The 23,044-nt window shown below is 44.6% G+C and overlaps 1 protein-coding gene across 2 annotated transcripts in view; it reads right to left on the bottom strand.

The window, feature by feature from the left end:
* Fam76a (family with sequence similarity 76 member A) overlaps window positions 1-20,141 on the bottom strand; it is a 30,023-nt gene extending 9,882 nt beyond the window's left edge. The window contains exons 1-6 of one of the 2 annotated variants that reach the window (XM_042688611.1): window positions 19,804-20,128; window positions 18,538-18,602; window positions 14,533-14,587; window positions 12,265-12,417; window positions 6,391-6,548; window positions 1,873-1,959 (exon numbers count right to left, since the gene is read on the bottom strand). In XM_042688611.1, the coding sequence (XP_042544545.1) occupies window positions 1,873-1,959; window positions 6,391-6,548; window positions 12,265-12,417; window positions 14,533-14,587; window positions 18,538-18,602; window positions 19,804-19,884 (599 nt within the window). In that variant the 5' untranslated portion in view covers window positions 19,885-20,128. Of the gene's footprint in view, window positions 1-1,872; window positions 1,960-6,390; window positions 6,549-12,264; window positions 12,418-14,532; window positions 14,588-18,537; window positions 18,603-19,803 lie in introns of both variants that reach the window. The other variant, XM_042688612.1, reaches the window with a different exon arrangement.
* Window positions 20,142-23,044: the final 2,903 nt, after the last annotated feature.

Raw genomic sequence — 23,044 nt, 5'->3', positions numbered from 1 at the left:
ATTTTCTCAAGGAATGAAAACCACACCTAACTCCCACTTCCTTCAAATTGAAAAGTTTTTGTTATAATTTCAACAAATTAGAAATCATTGAGAGGTAGGTGAAGGACTCTGTAGAATATGAAAATGCAAAAGACTAAGTTATTTTATAGATAATAAAACATTAGAGAAAGCTAAGATAATGTATTTTGTCTACGATAAGGAAGACTAATGGATAAAGAATAAGGGAGAAGAAATAATCATATGCCTCTCTGCTAATGAGAAGGGAATGGGATAGTTCGGAAAGACTGATGAAAAAGTTATGGAATACATGGGGAAAAAATCTGGAGTTAAAAAAGCATAGATTTAAGTCACACAGATTAGGCAGGCCTGGCCTGGCTTTGAGCCACAATCCTACGATCTCAGTCTCCTGAGCAGCTAGGCTTACAGGCGTGAACCACCAGCACCAGTAAGCAACTCTTATCTTCACTTAATCAGCAAAAAAACAGAAGTGGAGTTGTGGATCAAATGGCAGTATCAGCTTGACAGAAAAGTTAAGCAAGAGTATGAGATCTTGGAAGTGGCGTTGTAGCTCAAGTAGAGCACTAGCCTTGAGCTGAAGAGCTGAGGGACAGCGCTCAGGCCCAGAGTTCAAGCCCCATGACCAACAACAACAACAACAAAAAAGGACAAAGAAAAAAAAAGTATGAGATCCTTAGTTCAAGCCCCACTACACAGACACACACACACAGACACACACACACACAGACACACACACAGACAGACACACACAGACACACACACAGACACACACAGACACACACACACAGACACACACACACACACACACACACACACACACACCGTCCCTCCCTCCCTCCCAAAATCCTATGAGGATTTAGTGAGGGAGGCTACAATAAATATTTCAGATACAAGACTACAAGTCAGGCACCTGTGGCTCACATCTGTAATCCCAGCTACTCAGGAGGCTGAGATCTGAAGACTGAGGCTCAAAATGAGCCCAGGCAGGGGCAGGAAGTACAAGAGACTCATCACCAGTTAACCACCAAAAAACTCAAAAGTGGTAGAGTGTCAGCCTTGAACAAAAATCTCAGGGACAGTGCGTAGGCCCTGGGTTCAAGCCCCAGGACTAGTGTGTGACCACACACACACAGACTAATTAAGCTTAGTATAATATGTTAACATGTGTACCTCAGGTATATAGGATTAGAGTAAAAGGCTGCCAAAAAAAAAAAAAAAATCACAGCATTGTCAGAATGCTTTTTTCAAAATGCATTACAAGCAGAGAAGAACTCTCAAAAAGTAAAATGGGCAGCAAAATATAATCTTGTGCTACAAATATTTAGAAATGCAAGTGACAGGAATGTTCTACTACAGGAACATTTAAATGGAACAAAAATACTCAAGTGCATCTCATTCTCTCCTGATCCATCATCTGCACTGGGCTGATTTTCCAAAGGCTGCAAACTCTGGAATAATCCTCACACATAGAGCAACACTCCTTCAACCCCATCTCAGCTCAGCTCAGCCCCTCCAAACCAATCCATGCCCTGCTTGGAGGCAACCACAGGGAAGTATCACCATGAAGTAAGTGTTCAGCACTTGACTTAGACTCAGGATAGGAGAATTACTTAGGACTTCAGAATTGAACTACTATTAAATCCAACAATTTCTTATGGCTTAAAGACAAGCCTCAATTGATAAAACAGATACTGGTACTGCTTATATACATCAGCCATCAAGTTGGTAGAGCAGCACCAACAAAAGGCTCATGACAGCTACAGGCTAGCTTCCAGCACACCCTAAACAGAACTCCTGTTTCAAGAATTGTATATGCATTGCAATGTGTATGCGCACATATTCCAACTGGCTCACCTGTCTCCATTAGCTGTGATTGACTCAAACTTGGATTTTTTCTTTGGGATTTCATTTTGAATTGAAGATGTAGAAAGTGTTTTCTGGCTTTTAATGGCAAAAATAGAGAGACACACATTAGAAATCAAAGATTAAGAAAACAGCACAATGAAAGTCTGTCAAATAGACCCCTGGAAGACAGGAGCTCTTCTGTCTAAGAGGTTATTAGTTTTGATTATTTAATAGATACTGGATGCATGGGTAGTTTGTCTTCATAGGACCAAAAACATCATCAGCCTAAAATATTATATTAATAACCATGAAAACAGGACTGGTAAGACTTCAATAGTTGGTATAATCTATCTTTTTTCTTTTCTTTTTTTTTTGTCAGTCATGGGGCTTGAACTCTGGACCTGGGCACTGTCCCTCAGCTCTTCAGCTCAAGGCTAGCACTCTACCACTTGAGTCACAGCACCACTCCCAGTTTTCTGGTGGTTACTTGGAGATAAGAGTCTCACGGACTTTCCTGCCCAGGCTGGCTTTGAACTGAGATCCTCAGATCTCAGCCTCTTGAGCAGCTAGGATTACTGGTGTCTTTTTCTTTTTTCCGTTGGTCATGGGGCTTCAACTCTGGGCCTGGGTACTGTCCCTCAGCTCTTCAGCTCAAGGTGAAGGCTCTACCACTTGAGCCACTTCCGGTTTTCTGGTAGTTTATTGGAGATAAGAGTCTCACTGACTTTCCTTCCTGGAGCTGGATTAGAACCACAATCCTCAGATCTCAGCTTCCTGAGTAGCTAAGATTATAGGCCGTGAGCCAACGGGCACCTGGCTTTGTCTTTACTTTTAAAAGCACCTAAACATTACAATCACTGTCCCACATGCATCTTAGGGTTCTGGATTATTCCTACTTTGTAGAAACTGAACACAGCTAGTAGTAAAGCTATGACTAGAAACCAGGTTGATGTACTTGAACTCTTGGTCTTCCTCCCTGTACTTAGGAACCTACTAGTATAGCAGTCCCACACACACACACAAAAACCAAAACCAGTGTCAGCCTCAGGAAGCTCACCCAAAACTGATCTTAAAACAAAACCTGATTTTTATATTTGATGAGCCGTGATATAATTTGACCTACACTTTATATTAAACAGCAATATAGGTTAAGAAAAAAAAAAAAAGAAACCTGAAAGCCTATCCTTGATATATATAAATTTTGGGCATTACTGGGGTTTGAACTCAGGATCCAGTGATTGCTAGACAAGCACTTTATCACCAAGCTATGCCTCCAGCCATATGTACACTGGCTATTTTCTTTTTTTGGGGGGGGTCTGGTCGTGTGGGGCCTGAACTCTGGCCTGGGCACTGTCCCTCAGCTCTTCAGCTCAAGGCTAGCACTCTACCACTTGAACCACAGCGCCACTTCCGGCTTTTTTCTTTTTGCTTATGTGGTGCTAAGGAATCAAACCCAGGGCCTCAGGCATGCAAGGCAAGCCCTCTACCACTGAACCACCTTCCCAGCCCTACATTGGCTATTTTCTGAGATAGGGTATTACTTCCTGCCCAGGCCCATGTGCCTGAATTAAACTTTGGGGTGGGGCTATAGGAATTCATACTTTTTTTTGGGGGGTCCAGTTGTGGGGCCTGAACTCTGAGCCTAGGCGCTGTCCTTCAGCTCTTCAGCTCAAGGCTAGCGCTCTACCACTTGAGCCACAGCACCACTTCTGGCTTTCTTTTTGCTTATGTGGTGCTGGGGAATAGAACCCAGGGCCTCAGGCATACAAGGCAAGCGCTCTACCACCTTCCCAGCCCAGAATTCATACTTTAAAAAAAAAAAATTTTTTTTCCGGTTGTGGGGATTGAACACTAGGCCTGGGCACTGTCCCTCAGCTGTTCAGCTCAAGGCCAGCACTCTACCACTTGAGCCACAGTGCCACTTCTGGCTTTTTCTCCTTATGTGGTGCTGAGGAATTGAACCCAGGGCCTCATACATGTAAGGCAAGCACTCTACCACTGAGCCACCTTCCCAGTCCCTTTTTTTCTTTTTGTCGGTCATGGGGCTTGAACTCTGGGCCTGAGCACTGTCCCTCAGCTCTTCAGCTCAAGGCTAGCACTCTACCACTTGTGCTACAGCGCCACTTCCGGTTTTCTGGTGGTTTATTAGAGATAAGAGTTTCACAGACTTTCCTGCCCAGGCTGGCTTTGAAGTGCAATCCTCAGATCTCAGCCTCCTGAGTGGCTAGGATTACAGGCGTGAGCCACTGGTGCCCGGCCTCTCTTCTGAGTTTTAAGACTAATAAAACTCTTCTTAGTAGCTCAAACTCAACTTTTGAAATTGAATTTCTCTTTTTTCCCCTATGGGAAGAAACACAAGAGCTATTTATTTACTTACTCAGAGGTGCTGGGACCAAACTCAGAGCATCAGAAATGCCAGGGACTCTACCACCCAAGCAACATCCCCCCAAATAATTTTCTTCTTTTTTTGTAGTGCTAGAGTTTAAACTCAGGGCTTCTGCTTGCTTGCCTCCAGCCCTGTTTTGCCATTTTTTTTTAGGTCTGAGATTGGGACTCAAACTCAGTACCTCATGCTTTCACTCGTCAGCTAGCATTCTGCCAACTGAGCCACACCTCCAACCCAGGCCCTATTTTTGAAATAGAGGGTCTCACTGCCTGTTAGGCATGTACTTGGACCACAATCCACATATTTTAAGCTCCCAATTATTTTTGGGATGACAGGTGAGTGCCATATCTGGCTTCCCTTTATTGACAGGGAGTCTTGAGGACTTTTCTTTCTGTCTGGACTGACCTGAATACAAGATCTTCCCAGCTTCAGCCTCCCACATAGCCATGATGACAGGCACATGTTGTTACACTCTGCTATTTCAAAAAGTTCAAGGGCCCTCTTGAACTTTTCTACAGTTCTCCTATTTTCAGCCTCCAAAGTAGCTAGGATTATAGGCGCAAGCCACCAGCACTGAGCTCCAAAAAAGCCCCTCACCCCTTTTCCTTCCAATGTACTCCCTACTCATCAGGAGTAATTATTTTTAATACAGATTTGGTCCTTTCCTCATACAGACCCCATCCCTTTAGTGGCTTTGCACTAACCCCAGGATGAAGTTCACATTGCTGGGCAGGTCTGGACCCTTTCCTCCCTTTCCCCAGCTTCCAATCACAAGCTCCAGCAGTGTAAAAGGACTTAGAATTCTCCCAGGTTCTGTGTAGACTCATGCAAATGCCATTCCCTCAGGCTAGGGTGCCCCTGCCCAGTCTTCATTTGATGATTCCAATTCTTCCAAGATAGTTACACACCAGCTCTCCTGTAAGCCTCCCTTACCTGACTTCCCAGGCAGTTAATTACTACTGTCTCTCATGCCTGAATCTTGACACATTTCCACTGTGGGGCTTGCTGTATTACACTGCAATTCTGTCTTCTCTACCAGACGGCACAGTCTTGGAGAGTGGCATGACTCTTTTATTCATCTCTGTATTCCCAGCAGAGTCCCTGGCTCATAAAAGCACTTAATGTTTACTGAATAAACAAATCCACACTGGAAATAATGTCAAAAAATAACTAAAATGTGCTGAGTACTTTCTACGTGGCAGTTACAAAAGTAATTGCTATGCATGTACTATGTAATTTATCTTCACAACAGCCCCATGAGGTAATACAATTATTATTTTCCTATTTACAGAAGGGGAAAAAAATTGTCCAAGATTCCCACAGAGAATTTGGCAGGACCAGGATTAAATGTGATGTGAGCCTAAGGGTTATCTTCTGAGTGGATCCCACACTGGCAAAGTATTCCGCACTAGAACATCTATCAAATTCCTGACTAAATACACATAAAAAATTGCACAGTGGGCTGGGAAGTTGGCTCAGTGGTACAGCGCTTGCCTTGCATGCATGAAGCCCTGGGTTCAATTCCTCAGCACCACATAAGCAAAAAAAGCTGCAAGTGGGCACTGTAGCTCAAGTGGTAGAGTACTAGCCTTGAGCTGTAGAGCTGAGGGACAGCACCCAGGCCCAGAGTTCAGGTCCCAAGACCAAAAAAAAAAAAAACAAATGAAAACAACAACAAAAAAAATGCACTCCCTGGAAAGGGAAATGTCCTGGAGAAATACCCTCACTAATGCTGAGAAAACAAATGAAGTAACTTTTTGCTCAAGGCTAGCATTCTACCACTTGAGCTACAGTTCTACTTCTGGTTTTTGGTGGTTAATTAGAGATAAAGAGTCTCATGGACTTTCCTTCTTGAGCCAGCTTGGAACTGTGATCCTCGACCTCAGCCTCCTGAGAACCTAAGGATTATAGGAGTGAGCCACCAGTGCCTGGCAGTTCCATGGAACTTTAAGACCCAATACAGTGCCAGGAAATCCCAACACCTCAATGAAATCTCCCTGGTCCTAAGGGATATACAGAAATTATAAAATAGGGTAAGCTAGATACTTCCCACAAACTAGTAACTAGAGAGAAAAAAGGGAAGCTTCTATGAGATGTATCTTCCAGTACTGCTAGTGTGGGGAGCCGGGCACTGGGATCACCTGTTGTAGTGGCTGCCACCACTCAGGCGGCTGTACTGCTCCTTCTCCTGATGGCTGCTACGAGAAGAGCTGCTCAGGTGTTTCCTCTGCTCTTTGGTCTTCTGCAGGACACGTTTGTATGAAAGTGTGCACAGCCAGCACAGCAATTTCCCATCTACCTGCAAGACCAGAGAGAGAGTAAAGAGAAGGAAATGGAGGGTAGTGGCTGAGGACATGAGCACTGGGAGAACTCAGGTTCTAGATCGGCCACTTGTGAGCTGTGTAACCCCAGCCAAGTTATGGGGTCTGCTCAAAGGATGTAGTGTCATAATGTACAGAAAGCCCTAGACTTAGGCACACAAACACTGTTTAATACAGTCTTGGGGTTGAACATGTGCTTGCCTAGCAGGCAGAGGCTGAGTTCAAACCCCAGTAGTACTAAAAAAGGAGAAAATGAAGAAACAAACATAGTAATTTATCTTTTTGTTTTTCCGACTTAGCGATCAGATAAGAACAAAGTTCCCATAAGGATTTCAAAAGGTACAAATATCTCCATGGTGCTTGCTCATTAAGGAAAACTCAGAAGGAAAAGACAAAATAAATAGGCAGCATCTTACTTTTGTGTGTGTGTGTATTAAGAAAATTTAATGTACAAGACCCTATGTTGAAAATGAACTTTACAACTTTGGGGGTGGGGAGGGAGGAGATGGGGAGGTGGGGAGGAAAGGGATGGTAGGGGAAAAACAAAGGAGGGGGTAACGCTTGATAAGAAATGGACTCATTACCTTGCTCATGTAACTGTAACCCTTCTGTACAGTATCTTAACAACTATATATATATATATATATATATACACACACACACAATATATATACACACACACACACATACATATACATATATACATACATACATGTACATATATATACACATTAAAAAACAACATTTAAAATCTACTCTTATCTGGCTCAACTGATAAGACCACCTGACTAGCAAGCATAGGCCCAGAGTTCAAACCTGAGTACTGATGGAAAATAATATCTACTCTCTGATAATTCTCAAGAATACAATACATTGAGCTGGGCATAGTACTACATAACTATAATGGCAGAAAAAAAAATAATACATTGAACGGGAATGGTGGTACACACATAGGAGGCTGAGACAAGAACACTAAGTTTGAGGACAGCCTAGCCCTATTCCAACAAACAAAAGAATATGATATACAGTTAATAAGTCACCATGTTGCACAATAGATCCCTTGAATTTATACTTCCTAGCTTAAGTCTTATATCCCCAAATCCTTCCATACTTGTTTAATAACTTCTGTATGTCTCACAAAATGGTTTGTTGGAAAGAATGCCCCAAGTTAAGACAAACAGACAAGCAGCTGCTAGGACCCTGTCCCTGCTGATGACCTAGCATGGTATAGTTTTAAGTAGATAAAGCCAATTCCTTTAGAAAGATACAGCTATGAGCGAGGGAGCAGGGCACAAGGTTTCTACAACCCTCCGAATTAGCCCCTCATCCCTTTTTCTTCCATAGTACTCCTCACTAGTCAGGGTTAATTATTTTTTAATATAGATTTGCCTTCCTGCAGCAATCAAGACTGTAAAACCATTTGCAGGCAGTCCAAGTGATGGTGGGGAGGAAGGACTGGCTAAATTACTTGGATTGGGGAGTGGGGATTGTGTTGATACTTTATGTACATCCTATTCTTCATATTGGATATTGTGCTCCATCTTTTATTTTTTCCTAGGGATTAAACATCGGCCTTGAATATTCAAGCCAAGTATTTTAATATTTGAACAGGGCCCCAGCCCTTGTGTACTATCTTGAACATAGCTTAATCATATCATTATCTAAAACATTTTTGCTTTGTTTTGGGCAGTACTAGGGATTCACACTTAAGGCTTCACACGTTCTAGGCACTACCACTTCCACCATACCCCCACAATCCTTTTTGCTTTAGGTGGTTTTTCAGATACAGTCTCATGCTTTAACTTCAGATCATAAGCCTCCTCCCTCCAACTCTCAAGTAGTTTGGATTACAAGTACACGCCACCATACCACCAAGGTATTTCTAAGATAAAAATCTCAGTAACTTTTGCCTGGGCTAGCCTCAAACTGTGATCCTCTAAGCTCTACCTCCTAAGTAGCTAGGATTATGCATGCACTAGCACAGCTGGCCTCTTGTCTTGTCAGCAAAACCTTCTTTTGCTCCCCATACTCCCACCTGTCAGCAAGTCCATCTGTGTGACTTTCTCTATCCATTTCCTCTAATTGTACTACTTCCATCCTCATAAAGCCATTCTCATCTCCTGCAAACACTGCCCAGATGATTACCCCATTTCCTAGCATGGGGCCTTAAAAAGTTGAACACAGCAGCCTAACAGGGCTTCTTCAATGTAAATCCAACTGTATCTACTCTCCTAAAAACCCAAGGTTTTCTGATCGTATCTAGTATAAAACACAGACTTTTTGCCTGTGTGACCCTCAATGTAGCCCTGGCCAACTTCTACAATCATCTTTCCTTTCTCCTCCCTTTGTTTTATCTGCCTTCTTCCTGTTCTTCCCCTGTGCCAAGTTCATTCCTGCCTCAGGATCTTTGCAAGGCTGGCCCCTCATCCTAGAATCTTTGCCCTCCAGAGCTTCTAATCACTATAGTGTTAATTCAAACTCTATTTTGTTCTCATAACAGGTAACACTGTAAAAGATTCTCTTGTGTATTACATGTTTGTCCACTCCCCTGGGAATGTGAGCTCATCTTTTAAGCTTGTTCTCTGCAGTATTTCCAGTGGCCAGACAAGTAGTAGTTGCTCAATAAATATTTACCACAGAAGAGAAAACTAGTAATATAGCTCTTTTTCAGTACTTCTGCTTTTTTTTTTTTGTCAGTCGTGGGGCCTGAACACTATGCCTGGGCACTGTCCCTCGGCTCTTCAGCTTAAGGCTTGCACTCTACCACTTGAGCCACAGCACCACTTCCAGCTTTTTCTATTTATGTGATGCTGAGGAATTGAACCCAGGGCCTCATGCATGTGAGGCAAGCACTCTACCACTGAGCCACCTTCCCAGCCCCAGTACTTCAGCTGTTAAGGGCTGTACTAACCAAATTCATTAACTTACAATGGAAGGGTTTATTTTCCCAGTGACCAGAGTACTCTTCCTCCCAACTAGGGCACCTACTCTGAGTCAAGATACTGGAGAAGCTGAATTAGTAATCAGGAGCTAACTTACAATAGTATGTTATCCACATCTAGCAGATCACTCAAGCTTTGCAGTCCCCAGGCCCCAGTCTAATACCACTCCTGGATCTAGATGAATGATTTTGGACAAGTTTTCTCATCATGAATCAATTTTTCCCCCAGTGAGATTAACAGTAGCTATTTTCTAGAGACTTTGAAAGATTTAATGAGATAGAAAAGAAAGAATGGGTGAACTAAGACGGGCACCAGTGGCTCATGCCTGTAATCCTAGCTGCTCAGGAGGCTGAGATCTAAGGATCACTGTTCAAAGTCAGCCTGGGCAGGAAAGTCTGTGAAACTCTTATCTCCAATAAACCGCCAGAAAACTGGAAGTGGTGCTGTGGCTCAAGTGGTAGAGTGCTAGCCTTGAGCTGAAGAGCGAAGGGACAGCGCTCAGGCCCAGAGTTCAAGCCCCACAACCGACCCAAAAAAAAAAAAAAGAATGGGTGATCTAGACTCAGAATGTTATGAGTTGAAATCTTGGTTCTATCATTTATTTCCTGGGTGATTTTGAGCAAGTTAATCTACCAATTCCTTAGTCTCTTTATCTATAAATGGGGTAATCAGACTTTGGTGTTATTAAAAAAGTTAACTGAGGGCTCAGAAGATTGGCTCAGTGGTAGAGTGCTCGCCTTACATGCTTGAGGCCCTGGGTTCGATTCCTCAGCACCACATAAGCAGAAAAAAAAAAGCCAGAAGTGGCGCTGTGGCTCAAGTGGTAGAATGCTAGCCTTGAGCTGAAGAGCTGAGGGACACCACTCAGGCCCCACAACCGGACAAAAAAAAAAAAAAAAAGTTGACTGAGGGTTGGGAATGTGGCTTAGTGATAGAGTGCTTGACTAGCACGCATGAAGCTGAGTTTGATTCCTCAGTACCATATAAACAGAAGAAGCCAGAAGTGGCCCATGGCTCAAGTGGTAGAATGTTAGACTTGAGCAAAAGAAGCTCAGGCACAGTGCCTAGTCCCTGAGTTCAAGACGCAAGACTGGGCACCGTGGCTCATGCCTATAATCCTAGCTATTCAGATTTGAGGATGACAGATCAAAGCCAGCTCAGGTTTGAAACCAGCCCAGGCAGAAAAGTCTCTTAGACCTTTATGTCCAATTAACTACCAAAAAGCTAAACGGAGCTGTGACTCAAGGGATAGAGTACTAGACTTGAGCAAAAAAATTCAGGGATAGTATCTAGACCCTGAATTCACCCCAGGACCTGCACAAAAAATATTTTTTTCTTTTTTTTTTTTTTTGTCGGTCGTGGGGCTTGAACTCTGGGCCTGGGCGCTGTCCCTCAGCTCTTCAGCTCAAGGTGAGCGCTCTACCACTTGAGCTACGGCGCCACTTCCGGTTTTCTGGTGGTTTATTGGAGATAGGAGTCTCACGGTCTCTCCTGCCCGGGCTGGCTTTGAACCACGATCCTCAGATCTCAGCCTCCTGAGTAGCTAGGATTACAGGCGTGAGCCACCAGCGCCCAGCTATGTTTTTCTTTTTAAATTGAGTTTCCATTTATGAATTCGTTAGTATAAAATCTGATAGGTGATAATCAGTACTACCTATGATAGGGTTTTTTTTGTGTTGGTCCTTGGGGTTTGAACTTAGGGACTAGGCACAGGGCTAGCATGCTACTTCTTGAGCTAGAGCTCCATTTCTGGCTTTTTAATGTTTAACTGCATATATCAATCTCACGGACTTTCCTGCCTAGGCTGGCTCTCAACTGAGATCCTCATGAGGTTGGCTGATAATTTTTGTTTGTTTTGTTTTGCCAGTCCTGGGGCTTAAATTCTGGGCCTGGGCACTGTCCCTGAGCTTCTTTTGCTTAAGGCTAGCACTCTACCACTCTAGCTCAAAGCCACAGCACAGCTTCTGGCTTTTTCTGTTTATGTGGTACTGAGGAATTAAACCTAGAGCTTCATGCATGCTAGGCAAGCACTCTACCACAAAGCCACATTCCCAGCCTGATAATTTTTTATATGCCTGGCTGACAGTTTGCTTTTGATAGTTTAATTTTCAGAAGATTACTTCTACTTAAGGTGTTTTCTGGTTGTTTTTTTAAGTACTGGGGATTAAACGCAAGATCTTGTCCCTTCTTAAAACTTCAGCAATGCTCCTAGTCCTAAAAGTTTATTTACTAGAATAGCATCTCTTAATTTCTTCCCTAAGATTGGATTAGAAAGATTATGTGATTTAAGGCTACCATGAGCAAAAGGTTATTGAGACCCCCAGCTCAACAAATAAGCTGGGTATGGTGGTACATACCTGTGGTTTTTAGCTTGATGGGTGGCAGTAGATAGTGATTCAGGCCAGCTCAAGGAAAAGCTCAAGAGTCTATCTAAAAAATAATCTAAAAAGGAAAAACAAGCTGGGCACCAGTGGCTCACACCTATAATCCTTGCTATTCAGGAGGATGAGATCTGAGGATCTCAGACACCCCAGACAGTAAAGTCTGTGAGACTCTTATTTCCAATTAACTGCCAAAAAACAAAACAAAACAGAAGTGGGGCTGTGGCTAAGTGATAATCTTGAGACAAAAGCTCAGGGACAGAACCTAGGCCCTGAGTTCAAACCTAGTTCAAATCTCAGAACCCCTTCCCATCATCCCCTCCCACCCCCCACACACATAAAGGAAAAACAAGAAAGATGTAGAGCCTTACCTTCTTTCTATCGTCTTTCCTGTCAAACGCACACTGCTGCTTGCACTGTTCACAAGAATATGGTGGTCCATACTTCTTCTCTGAATTTGTGCAGCGCTGGCATTTATTGCCAATAAATGCTGCAATTATGTTGCAGTACTGACAAGGTTTGGGCTTAAAGGAGAAGAAAAGAAGAATGGAGTATGTTATAAAATATTCTTTAAAGCAGTAATTCCTTCTAGTTTATGAGTCAAAGAAAAAAATGTATTCCTGTATTCCCAATATCATGAATTTGTTTCTGTATTGATCAAATGGAGCCCAATTCTGTTTTTTTTTTGTTTTTTTTTTTGGGTCCGGTCGTGGGGCCTGAACTCTGGGCCTGGGCGCTGTCCCTCAGCTCTTCAGCTCAAGGCTAGTGCTCTACCACTTGAGCCACAGCGCCACTTCCGGCTTTTTTCTTTTTGCTTATGTGGTGCTGAGGAATCGAACCCAGGGCCTCGAGCATGCAAGGCAAGCGATCTACCACTGAGCCACCTTCCCAGCCCTGGAGCCCAATTCTTAACACTAAAAAATGTGCTTTTCTGAAAAGGACTACTGATTTTTAAATAAATAAATGAACAAATAACAAAAGGCCTTGGTGTGTACGATGAGACTTTTCTGAGAAATTCAACAGCACCTGAGCTATGGAGAAATAAGCAGGTGCTTTCAAATCACTAGACCTAAAATTAAGAGAACTGTTGCACGTGACGCTGGTGGCTCGCACCTGTAATCCTACTCATGAGGCTGAGACCTGAGGATCACAGGTCAAAGCTAGCCCAAGTGGCCCAATTATCTCCAAATTACCATTAAAAAGCCAGAAGTGGGGCGGTGGCTCAAAAGTGGTTGAACACTGGCCTAGAACAAAAAAAGCTCAGGGACAATATTCAGGCACTGAGTTCAAGTGCCAGGATTGGTACAAAAAAAAAGTTGTCCAATGAGAACGATCAAGAGATGTTATGCAGGCTGGGAAGGTGGCTCAGTGGTAGCGCTCTTGCCTTGCATGCATGAGGCCCTGGGTTCGATTCCTCAGCACCACATAAGCAGGGAAAAAAAAGCCGGAAGTGGCACTGTGGCTCAAGTGGTAGAGCGCTAGCTTTGAGCTGAAGAGCTGAGGGACAGCACCCAGGCCCACAGTTCAGGCCCAGGACCGGAACCAAAAAAAACAAGAGAGATGTTATGCTCACAAATGGCTTTGTTAAATGGCAATTGCTGAAGCCAGGCACCAGTGGCTCATGTCTATAATCCTAGCTATTCAGGTGGCTGAGATCTGAGGATCATTGTTCAAAGCCTGCCTGGGCAGGAAAGTCTGTGAGACATTTTATCTCCACCAAACTACCAAAAAAGCTACTAGTGGAGTTGTGTCTCAGATGTACTAGCCTTGAGCAAAAGAAACTCAGGGACAGCACCCCTGAGTTCAAGCCCCAGGACCAACAACAACAAAAAGAAAGAAAAAAAAAAAAAAGGCAACTCTTCTATACAACTACTTAAAGACAGTGATAAAAAGACAATAAAGGGCTGGGAAGGTGGCTCAGTGGTAGAGCACTTGCCTTGCATGCCTGAGGCCCTGGGTTCGATTCCTCAGCACCACATAAGCAAAAAGAAAAAAGCCGGAAGTGGCGTTTTGGCTCAAGTGGTAGAGCGCTAGCCTTGAGCTGAAGAGCAGAGGGACAGTGCCCAGACCCAGAGTTCAGGCCCCACGACCGGACCCAAAAAAAAAAAAAAAGACTGAAAAAAAGAGAGGGACAATTGTCAACTGTTACTAACCCAAGAAGTCAACTCTCTGGATCCATCTTTCCCCCCATCTAAGCCAGTCTCCAAAGCCACACAAGAAAAATTATTTATTTATTTATTTTTGGTCCGGTCGTGGGGCCTGAACCCATCTGGGCCTAGGCGCTGTCCCTCAGCTCTTCAGCTCAAGGCTAGCACTCTACCATTTGAGCCACAGCACCACTTCCGGCTTTTTTCTTATGTGGTGCTGAGGAATCGAACCCAGGGCCTCAGGCATGCAAGGCAAGCGCTCTACCACTGAGCCACCTTCCCAGCCCCAAGAAAAATGATTTTTCTGGTAGTTACTTTGTAGTCACACACAGAAACTCCACAGTTGTTGGTATCAAGTAAATTCAAACTCTGAAACACTAATAACATTAACATAACCAGTTCTTCTAATGAAAATGTTCTGATAGCCCAGAGAAGATAAAAGTTTCAACAGACCTAAGTACTCACTGTGAGGATCAGAGAAATCCTACTTACCGTTCCATAAAGCTGCACATTCTGAGCACATTTCTTGCATATCGTGTTTGTTTTACTGTTAAGAAAAGACACACAAGGCTTTTCTTAGGACCTCTGAAAATTGATTCTTCCTAAAACCAAAGAACTGAGGTCACTGTTAAAGCAAGGCAAAATACAGTCTGGACACTTGGTTGTCTGAATTTCAAGTATCTACGAAGAATTTTTTTAATTATGTGCTTATTAGTTTCATGACTTCAACAAAAGGGAGAGTGAGTTATTTCTTTTTGCTTTTTATTAAAGTGGTACTGGGATTTAAACTCAGGGCCTGATGCTTGCTTGGCTGATGCTGTACCGCCTGAGCCATACCTCCAGCCATGCTTTTTGCTGCTTATCTAAAAGATAAAATTTTTCTGACAGGGCTAGCCTCAAACCAAGATCTTCCAGATCTCAGCCTTTAGAGTAGGATAGGATTATAGGTATGAACCATTGTTGCCCAGAAAGAGAATGAAATATTTCTGATTTTGACATTTATGAAGTATCCTATGAAAAATTACCAGCTATAAAGATACTTTTTTTGTTTTGTTTTTTTTTTAATCTGTCCTGGAGCCTGATCTCTGGGCCTGGGTGCTGTCCCTGAGCTCTTCAGCTCAAGGCAAATGCTCTACCACTTGAGCCACTCTACCACTCAGCACTTCTTCTGGCTTTTTCTGCTTATGTGATGCTGAGAAATCAAACCCAGGGCCTCATGCATGCAAGGCAAGCACTACTCAAGAGGATATAGTCTGAGGTTCTGCCACCCTGGGTAGAAAAGTCCAACAGACTCAATCTCCAACTAACCAGCAAAAGGCTGGGCTGGAGGTATAGTTCAAGTGGTAGAGTGCTGACCAATTAAGCAAGCACAAAGCCCTGATGTCAAGCCCTGGTACAACCAAACAACCAACACACACACACACACACAAAACACCTCAGAGTAGAAAACATTTAAAAGCAGTATTCAAACAAAGTATTTTCTTTTTCTTTTTTTTGTCGGTTGTGGGTCTTAAACTCTGGGTCTGGGCACTGTCCCTAAGCTCTTCAGCTCAAGGCTAGGGCTCTACCACTTGAGCCACAATGCCACTTCCAGTTTTCTGGTGGTTAATTGGAAATAAGGTCTCACAGACTTTCTTGCCCAGGCTGGCTTTGAACCGTGATCCTCAGATCTCAGCCTCCTAAATAGCTAGGATTACAGGCGTGAGCCACTGACACCCGGCTCAAACAAAAATTTTCTAGGACAATTTTCTGACACTTTTAAAAAGAGCCTTTGCTTAGCATATCCAATGGCCCTGAGTTCAATCCCTATCACCACGAAACAAAAACACACAAAATCTGATTTTCTAGTCAGGCATGGTAGAACACTTCTGTAATCCCAGCACTCATGAGGGACAGGAAGGAGGATGGTGAGTTTGAGATCAGCTTGGGCTATATACAAGGAGAACCTATTAAAAAAAATAAAAATAAATAAAAAGAGTAAGTCACATAATGAGCCTTAAAGGCAAGTATGTTTCAAATGTGGCTACTCTTAAACCTTTTTATCAAGATTGTCACATTTCCAAAAAGTATCATCTTTAATCTCTGCATTGTTTAAGCTCTGTATTTATGCATATTAGAGCAAGAAGCTAATATTTTACTGCTGTGGGATTGGCTTCTTCTTTTTTTTTTTTTTTTTTGGGTCCAGTCGTGGGGCCTGAACTCTGGGCCTGGGCGCTATCCCTCAGCTCTTCAGCTCAAGGCTAGCGCTCTACCACTTGAGCCACAACGCCACTTCCGGCTTTTTTCTTTTTGCTTATGTGGTGCTGAGGAATCGAACCCAGGACCTCAGGCATGCAAGGCAAGCGCTCTACCACTGAGCCATCTTCCCAGCCCATGGGATTGGCTTCTTAAGAGTCAAAAAGATCTGAGTTTAAGTCCCACTCCCAGAAAAAAAGATAACACAACTACAATATAAAAATCACCAAGTTTGGGGCTGGGAAGGTGGCTCAGGGGTAGAGTGCTTGCCTTGCATGCATGAGGCCCTGGGTTTGATTCCTCAGCACCACATACACAGAAAAAGATGGAAGTGGGTGCTATGGCTCAAGTGGTAGAGTGATAGCCTTGAGCTGAAGAGCTCAGGACAGTGCCCAGGCCCAGAGTTCAAGCTCCACAACCAGCAAAAAAAAAAAATCACCAAGTTTGGGGCTGGGAAGGTGGTTCAGTGGTAAAGAGCTTGCTTTGCATGCATGAGGCTCTGGGTTCGATTCCTCAGCACCACATAAGCAGAAAGGAAAAAGCTGGAAGTGGCACTGTGGCTCAAGTGGTAGAGTGCTAGCCTTGAGCTGAAAAGCTGAAGGACAGCTCTCAGGCCCAGAGTTCAGGCCCCACCGGACCCAAAAAAAAAAAAATCACCAAGTCTGAAAAAATAAATACCTTTAAAAATTTAACCAGGCACCAGTAGCTCATGGCTGTAATCCTAGCTACTCAGCAGGCTGAGATCTGAGGGTTGCAGTTCAAAGCCAGCCTGGGCAGGAAAGTCCATGAGACTCTCATCTCCAATAAACCACCAGAGAACTGGAAGTTGCACTGTAGCTCAAGTAGTAGAGCGCTAGCCTTAACTGAAAAGCTGAGGGACGCGCCCAGGCCAAGAGTTCAAGTCCCACGATCTATAAATATCTTTTTTTTTTTTGGTTGGTCATGGGACCTGAACTTTGGGCCTAGGCCCTGTCCCTCAGCTCTTCAGCTCAAGGCTAGTGCTCTACCACTTGGGCCACAGTGCACTTCCAGCTTTTTCTGCTTATGTGGTGCTGAGGAATTGAACCGAGGGCCTCATACATGCAAGGCAAGCACTCTACCACTGAGCCACCTTCCCAGCCCTCTCTCCCCTCTCCTCCTCTCTCTCTTTCTGTCTCTCTCTCTCTCTATAGATATATATTTTTAAAATATTCCTCTTAGGAAAGGAGGAACACAAAGGCACAATGCCTAAGTGTCTCTGATCATATAAAATAACCGAAATAAACTCCAGGAAATGGAAACAATTTAAGCAATAGGGAATTATAGTTCCAGTATTAGAGCATATGTTTAAGCATGCATGAGGCTCCATATTCAATCTCCAGCATTAAAATAATAAAAAGTAAAAATGTACGTAATCTGCCAGACACTGGTGGCTCACATCTATCCTAACTACTCAGGAGGTTGATCTGAAAATTGTGACTCAAAGCCAGCTCAGACATATCCAAAAAACTCTTATTTCCAATTAACCAGCAAAAAGCCTGAAGTCACAGACAAGAGTGGTAAAAGCTTAGTGAGTACACAAGGCCCTGTGTTCAAGGTATAGTATCAGCAAAAGAAGGAAGAAAAAAAAAAGGTGTATCCAGGTGCTAGTGGCTCACTCTTGTAATTCTAGCTATTCAGGAGGCTGAGATCTGAGGACTGTTGTTCAAAGTTATCCAGGGCAGTAAAGTCCTAAGACTTTTTTTTTTTTTTTTTGCAGGTCATGAGGATTGAACTCTGGGCCTGGGCGCTGTCCCTCAGCTCTTCAGCTCAAGTCTAGTACTCTACCACTTGAGCCAAGTGCCCACTTCCAGCTTTTTCTGCTTATATGGTGATGAGGAATCAAACCCAGGGCCTCATGCATGCAAGGCAAGCGTTCTACCACTGAGCCACCTTCCCAGCCCCAGTCCTGAGACTCTTTATCTCCAATTAACCAAGAAATAGAGCAGTGGCTCAAGTGGTAGAGTGCCAGCCTTAAGCAAAAGAGCTAAGAGAAAGCACCTTTGGCCCTGAGCTCAGGCCCTAGGACCAGCACCCCCAAAAAAGGCAATCAATAGGTTTTATCTAGAGTGATATGTGGACTATATATTTTTCAATATAAACAGGAAACTACATAATGTGTATACATACTGTAATTGCCTATGTGTTTATTACAATGCAATTGATGACACATCCCTACATGAAATGCATCACAGCTCAAAGGAAAAGCCTATTAACAGCTTTCATGTTGAACCAAAACTCTACCTCTCTTGCTGGTACTCAGTCCTGCAGTAGGTACACTTCACAACAGGGTGCGCAATCCGACATTCCTGAAATGAAATGATATAATTTTTTAAAGGAACTCACAAATGAAAAAGCCTTCCCTAAGAAACAGACAACCTGGGTACTGGTAATACCAGCATAGTAACTATGCTTGAATGAGTCACTTAACTTTCTGGGCCTTATTCTCCATCTCTATATCTGCATCATTGCCCAGCCGTTGTTGTGGGCAGAAGAATTTGTAGGGAACTAGTCATGAGTTGTAAAACAAACATATATGTATGAATAAGACCAGACTGGGAGTTGGAAGCTCTTGATTCTCTAATTCTGGTTCTGCCACTGTGTGATATTGTACAAGTTTACTTGTGAAATAAAAGTGCTAAATTAAATTCTTTTCTATCAAATTTTATATGAAATTTAACATACACACATATTTTAAACAATTATATACAATTTTTGTAAGGTCCAAAAGATCACTCATTTGTGGTAAGCAAGAATGGCATAAGGAAAGTCATGGCTGCTCAAGGCCAACAATGACAATCAGGAGCTGGATTATCTGAGGACATCTCAGATTTGGTGACTTTTAACTGTTGCCTTCCAACACCTATGTTTCCTTAAATAGGTAAAGTGGGAGGAAGCAACTTTCGTGAAAAAGACAAGTTGGAAAAGGGGGTAAACAACTAGTTCGGGTGAAGACCTAAGGCCGACTGGATGCTACAAAATCATCTGCTTGATTCATGTGCTGACTGGTATGCCTGTAGAGATACATGTGCGTAAAATTCTTCTTTAAATAAAGCTTTGCCACCTCCGATTGAGACGAGCTGAAAAGTGCCTGTGAATTGTTCATGTTTGAGGCACTCCCCCCAGGCAGTACCCAACTTCGGAATTAAGTCCCACGCGGGGCAAGGGGTGCTCGTGTGGGGGTCCCTTGGTCTGCAACCAGGGCAACCGCAGCGGATTCCCCCGCGTAGCCGGTCAGGAGCAACCAAGGGACACGCTGTCCCCTCCCCCGACCTCACCGGGTCCCAGAACCACCGGCGGTTGCTAAGCACCGTGCCACGCCGGCCGTGGGGCCCGGGGCTCCCCCACGTGCCTCTCAGGCCTCCAGCCCGGCGGGTGCGGCGCCGCAGCCAGGCGGGCCGGCCACACCCCGCCCGAGGGGCCCTGCCGGGCGTCCTCGGCGCAGAACGGACAGTTCCGGGCCGCGCCGCCGGCGCCCCCAGTTCCCGGCCGCCGCCCCAGCCCGCGCACCTTGCACAGCTGCTGCCCCTGAGACAGCGCCTCGAAGGGGAAGCGCTGGTGGCACTTGGTGCAGGCGTAGAGCGCCGCCATGTCCGGCCCGGGCCGTGGTCGCCGCCCCGCCGGCGCGGCCCGCCGACTTAGCTGACAGTCGGAGACACAATCTGGGGGCGGCGGCGGCGACAAGCGGCGAGCCGAGGCGAGCGGGCCGGGGCGAACCCGGGCGGGCACGACGACGACGCTGGAGGCCCGTCCACTGGTTCTGTCCGACGTCGATCAAGCCAGGAGGGGCGGGACGAGGAGCCTCGGCCGACTCGATTCGGTCTAGACCGGAGTACACCACAGTTACGCTCGAGGCCGCGATTATGTAAAGCCGAGTCACGCGGGGGCGCCGCCTGAAGAGACTCCGGACGTCGGAAGCGCTCGGGCTCCACCCCGCGGCGTTCCCGTTCCCGCCTTCGCTCCGCCCCTCCTGGACCACGGGGGCAACCGCGACTTCTCGCGATATCTCTATGGAGTTGTGATGTTTCCGGTTGCCATGGAGCTTCCCGCTAGCGGCGCCGCGGGCGGGCTTGGGCCAAGGGTGAGGCTTTGTTGAACTGGAACCCGGTTACCGCCCTGAGAAGGGGGAGGGAGCACTTGGGAAAGAAACCCTCCCTCATCAGATCCCCCCACCGAGAATCGAGGGATCTTAAGAGAAAAGGGGAGCTGTATAGAGAGCACCCCTATGTTGCGGGAGAAGGATACTACAGAGGTGACAGCCCCTTCAAGAGGGATGACAGATACTAAAAAGCCCCCCTACTCTAGACGCCCCCCTCAGTGGATGGCATAGGCCCCGACTGCTTCCTACTGTGTTTCCTCCGGTTGCCCTTACCAGGCCTCCAACCACCTGAGTTCCCTGGCAGGACCTGGTTGCCAGGGCCGAGCAAGCCCCGCCCTCCTGGCCAGGATTGACTGACAGCCTGTTCTGGAGGGGTTGGCGAGGCTTGCTGCTGTGCCGACCTTCCCGATTGCTGCTGTCTGGCTCTGCCGTTGGCTCTCGGTGTTAATCAACCGCTTGTACGGTACTAATTGCAGTTTCACCTCATCCTGTGGTTTGAAAATCAAATGCAGTCTACTCCTCATCCTAATCCCCCAAAGATGTGCATTATTAAAATATTTAATCTCAATTGTTGTTCTTGGAGTTGGTGGTGGTTTTATTTTGTTTTGGTGGTTTGTTTGGGGTTTTTCCCTGTATTTTTTCCCCTGTAAATATTTTTATTTCCCTGTATTGAGGAGGGCAAAGAGGATGCAGAAATGGTAGGAAGAAGGATGAACAAATGCAGGCATGGGGGCTGGGAAGGTGGCTCAGTGGTAGAGCGCTTGCCTTGCATGCATGAGGCCCTGGGTTCCATTCCTCAGCACCACATAAGCAGAAAAAGCTGGAAGTAGCGCTGTGGCTCAAGTGGTAGAGCACTAGCCTTGAGCTGAAGAGCTGAGGGCGAGCACCCAGGCCCAGAGTTCAAGCCCCACTACTGACAAAAAAAAAAAATGCAGGCATGGTACTCAGTAGACACTGTATGGAAAATAACTATGCAACTTTGGGCAGGGATAGGAGGGGGAAACTAGGGAAAAGTGAAAGAAGGGGTACATTATCCAGAAAGAATTGTACTTAGTACCTGAATCATGAAATGTTAACTACTCTGTACAACACTTTAATAACAATAAAATATTAGAAATAAAATATTTAGCCTCTGGAGTTAGAAAATGAAGATTCAAAGTCACACAACTACCTACCTATGAAGTCTTGCATGTTAGCATTGAGCACAACTTTCTTTTCCTCAATTCTACTGCTAGGTTATTAAGAGGATTGATAGTAGTACATGATAGTACACACCTAGAGTGTGCCTATAATGTGAGAGGCCAGTCCAGCTCTGGAAAAATACTTGAGGCCTTGTGTGTGTGTGTGTGTGTGTGTGTGTGTGTGTGTGTGTGTGTGTGCTGGCACCCGGGCTTGGACTTAGGACCTAGAGACTCTAGCTTTTTCACTCAAAGCTAGCACTCTACCACTTGTACTCAAGTGGAGCTGTGGCTGACTTTGAACCTAGATCCTCAGATCTCAAGTCTCCTGAGTAGCTAGGATTTCAGGTGTAAAAGCCCTGGTGCCTGACAGGGCTTTACACTGAAATGACCAAAATGTTTTAGTTATACAACATTGTGACTGGACTGCCTTACCACTGAATTATTTGCCTTAAAATCGTTGATTTTGTTTTACTGTTGTGGATTTGTCTCTCAGTGCCCACTGAATAGGAGGAAGACACACCCTTGGAATTCAAGATTCCTGATTTTGAGGTTTATAAGGATCATTACATCACTTGGTTTGGAATTGCTGCAGGAGCAGCCAGACCAAAGGGCCAAAGGGGTTTCTATGAGAGGTTTAAGAAGGCAAAAGAAGGAAGAGGAAGAATGGATTTTCCATCTGCTCAGTTTCATCAAATAATTGGTACACTTATACAATATCAGTATTCATTACCACTGAGTAACTGAGAATTAATAATAAGGCTCTTCACCAGTAGGCAGTCCAGGTTGTATTTGGATTATTGTCATTGTTTTACTACAGATAATCATTTGACAGTACTTTGGCAGTGAGTAGAATGTAGCTGTAAAAGCTTTGTGATTCTGATGATTTTTTAAAAAATAAAGCTGGACCTAGGGGCTGGGAGAATATAAGCTCAGTGGTAGAATGTTAACAGAATACAAAAGGCTCTAGGTTCTAGCGTCAGCACATCAATTTTGGAGAAGTAAATGGGTGAAAGGAGAAGGCAAAGGAAGGGTAAGTATGACCAAAAAACTTTGCATGAAATCAAGTGTGTGTGTGTGTGTGTGGTACTGGGGTTTTAGCTTGTCCCTGGGTTTGTGAGGATGGCATGATATTGCTAAGCCACACCCCAAGCCCTGATTTTTGCTGGTTATTTTTAGGATAGGGTCTTGATTCCCACACCCTGTCTGTGTCTGTGCCATGACCAGTTTACTTTTAGGTACTACTATTACTGGTACTTGCCACAATGTCCAACCTCCTTCCATGGAGGCAGAGTCTCAAGGACTTTTCTGCTCTACCTGGCCTTGAACCAAGATCCTCCCATTCTTAGCCTCCAACATATCTAGGATTACAGGCTCAAGTCATCTGAGGTGCCTGGCTAGAAATTGCTTTTCAAAGGAGAAGAGGGGAAATAGAGTAATAGAGGGTTGAAATTGATCACAGTATATTATATAC

This window comes from Dipodomys spectabilis, unplaced genomic scaffold, assembly GCF_019054845.1.
Source record: "Dipodomys spectabilis isolate Male_0828 unplaced genomic scaffold, ASM1905484v1 ptg000118l, whole genome shotgun sequence".
NCBI classification, from domain to species: Eukaryota; Metazoa; Chordata; class Mammalia; order Rodentia; family Heteromyidae; genus Dipodomys; species Dipodomys spectabilis.
Note: the sequence above shows the minus strand (reverse complement) of the source record. Positions and strands in the feature narration are given on the sequence as shown.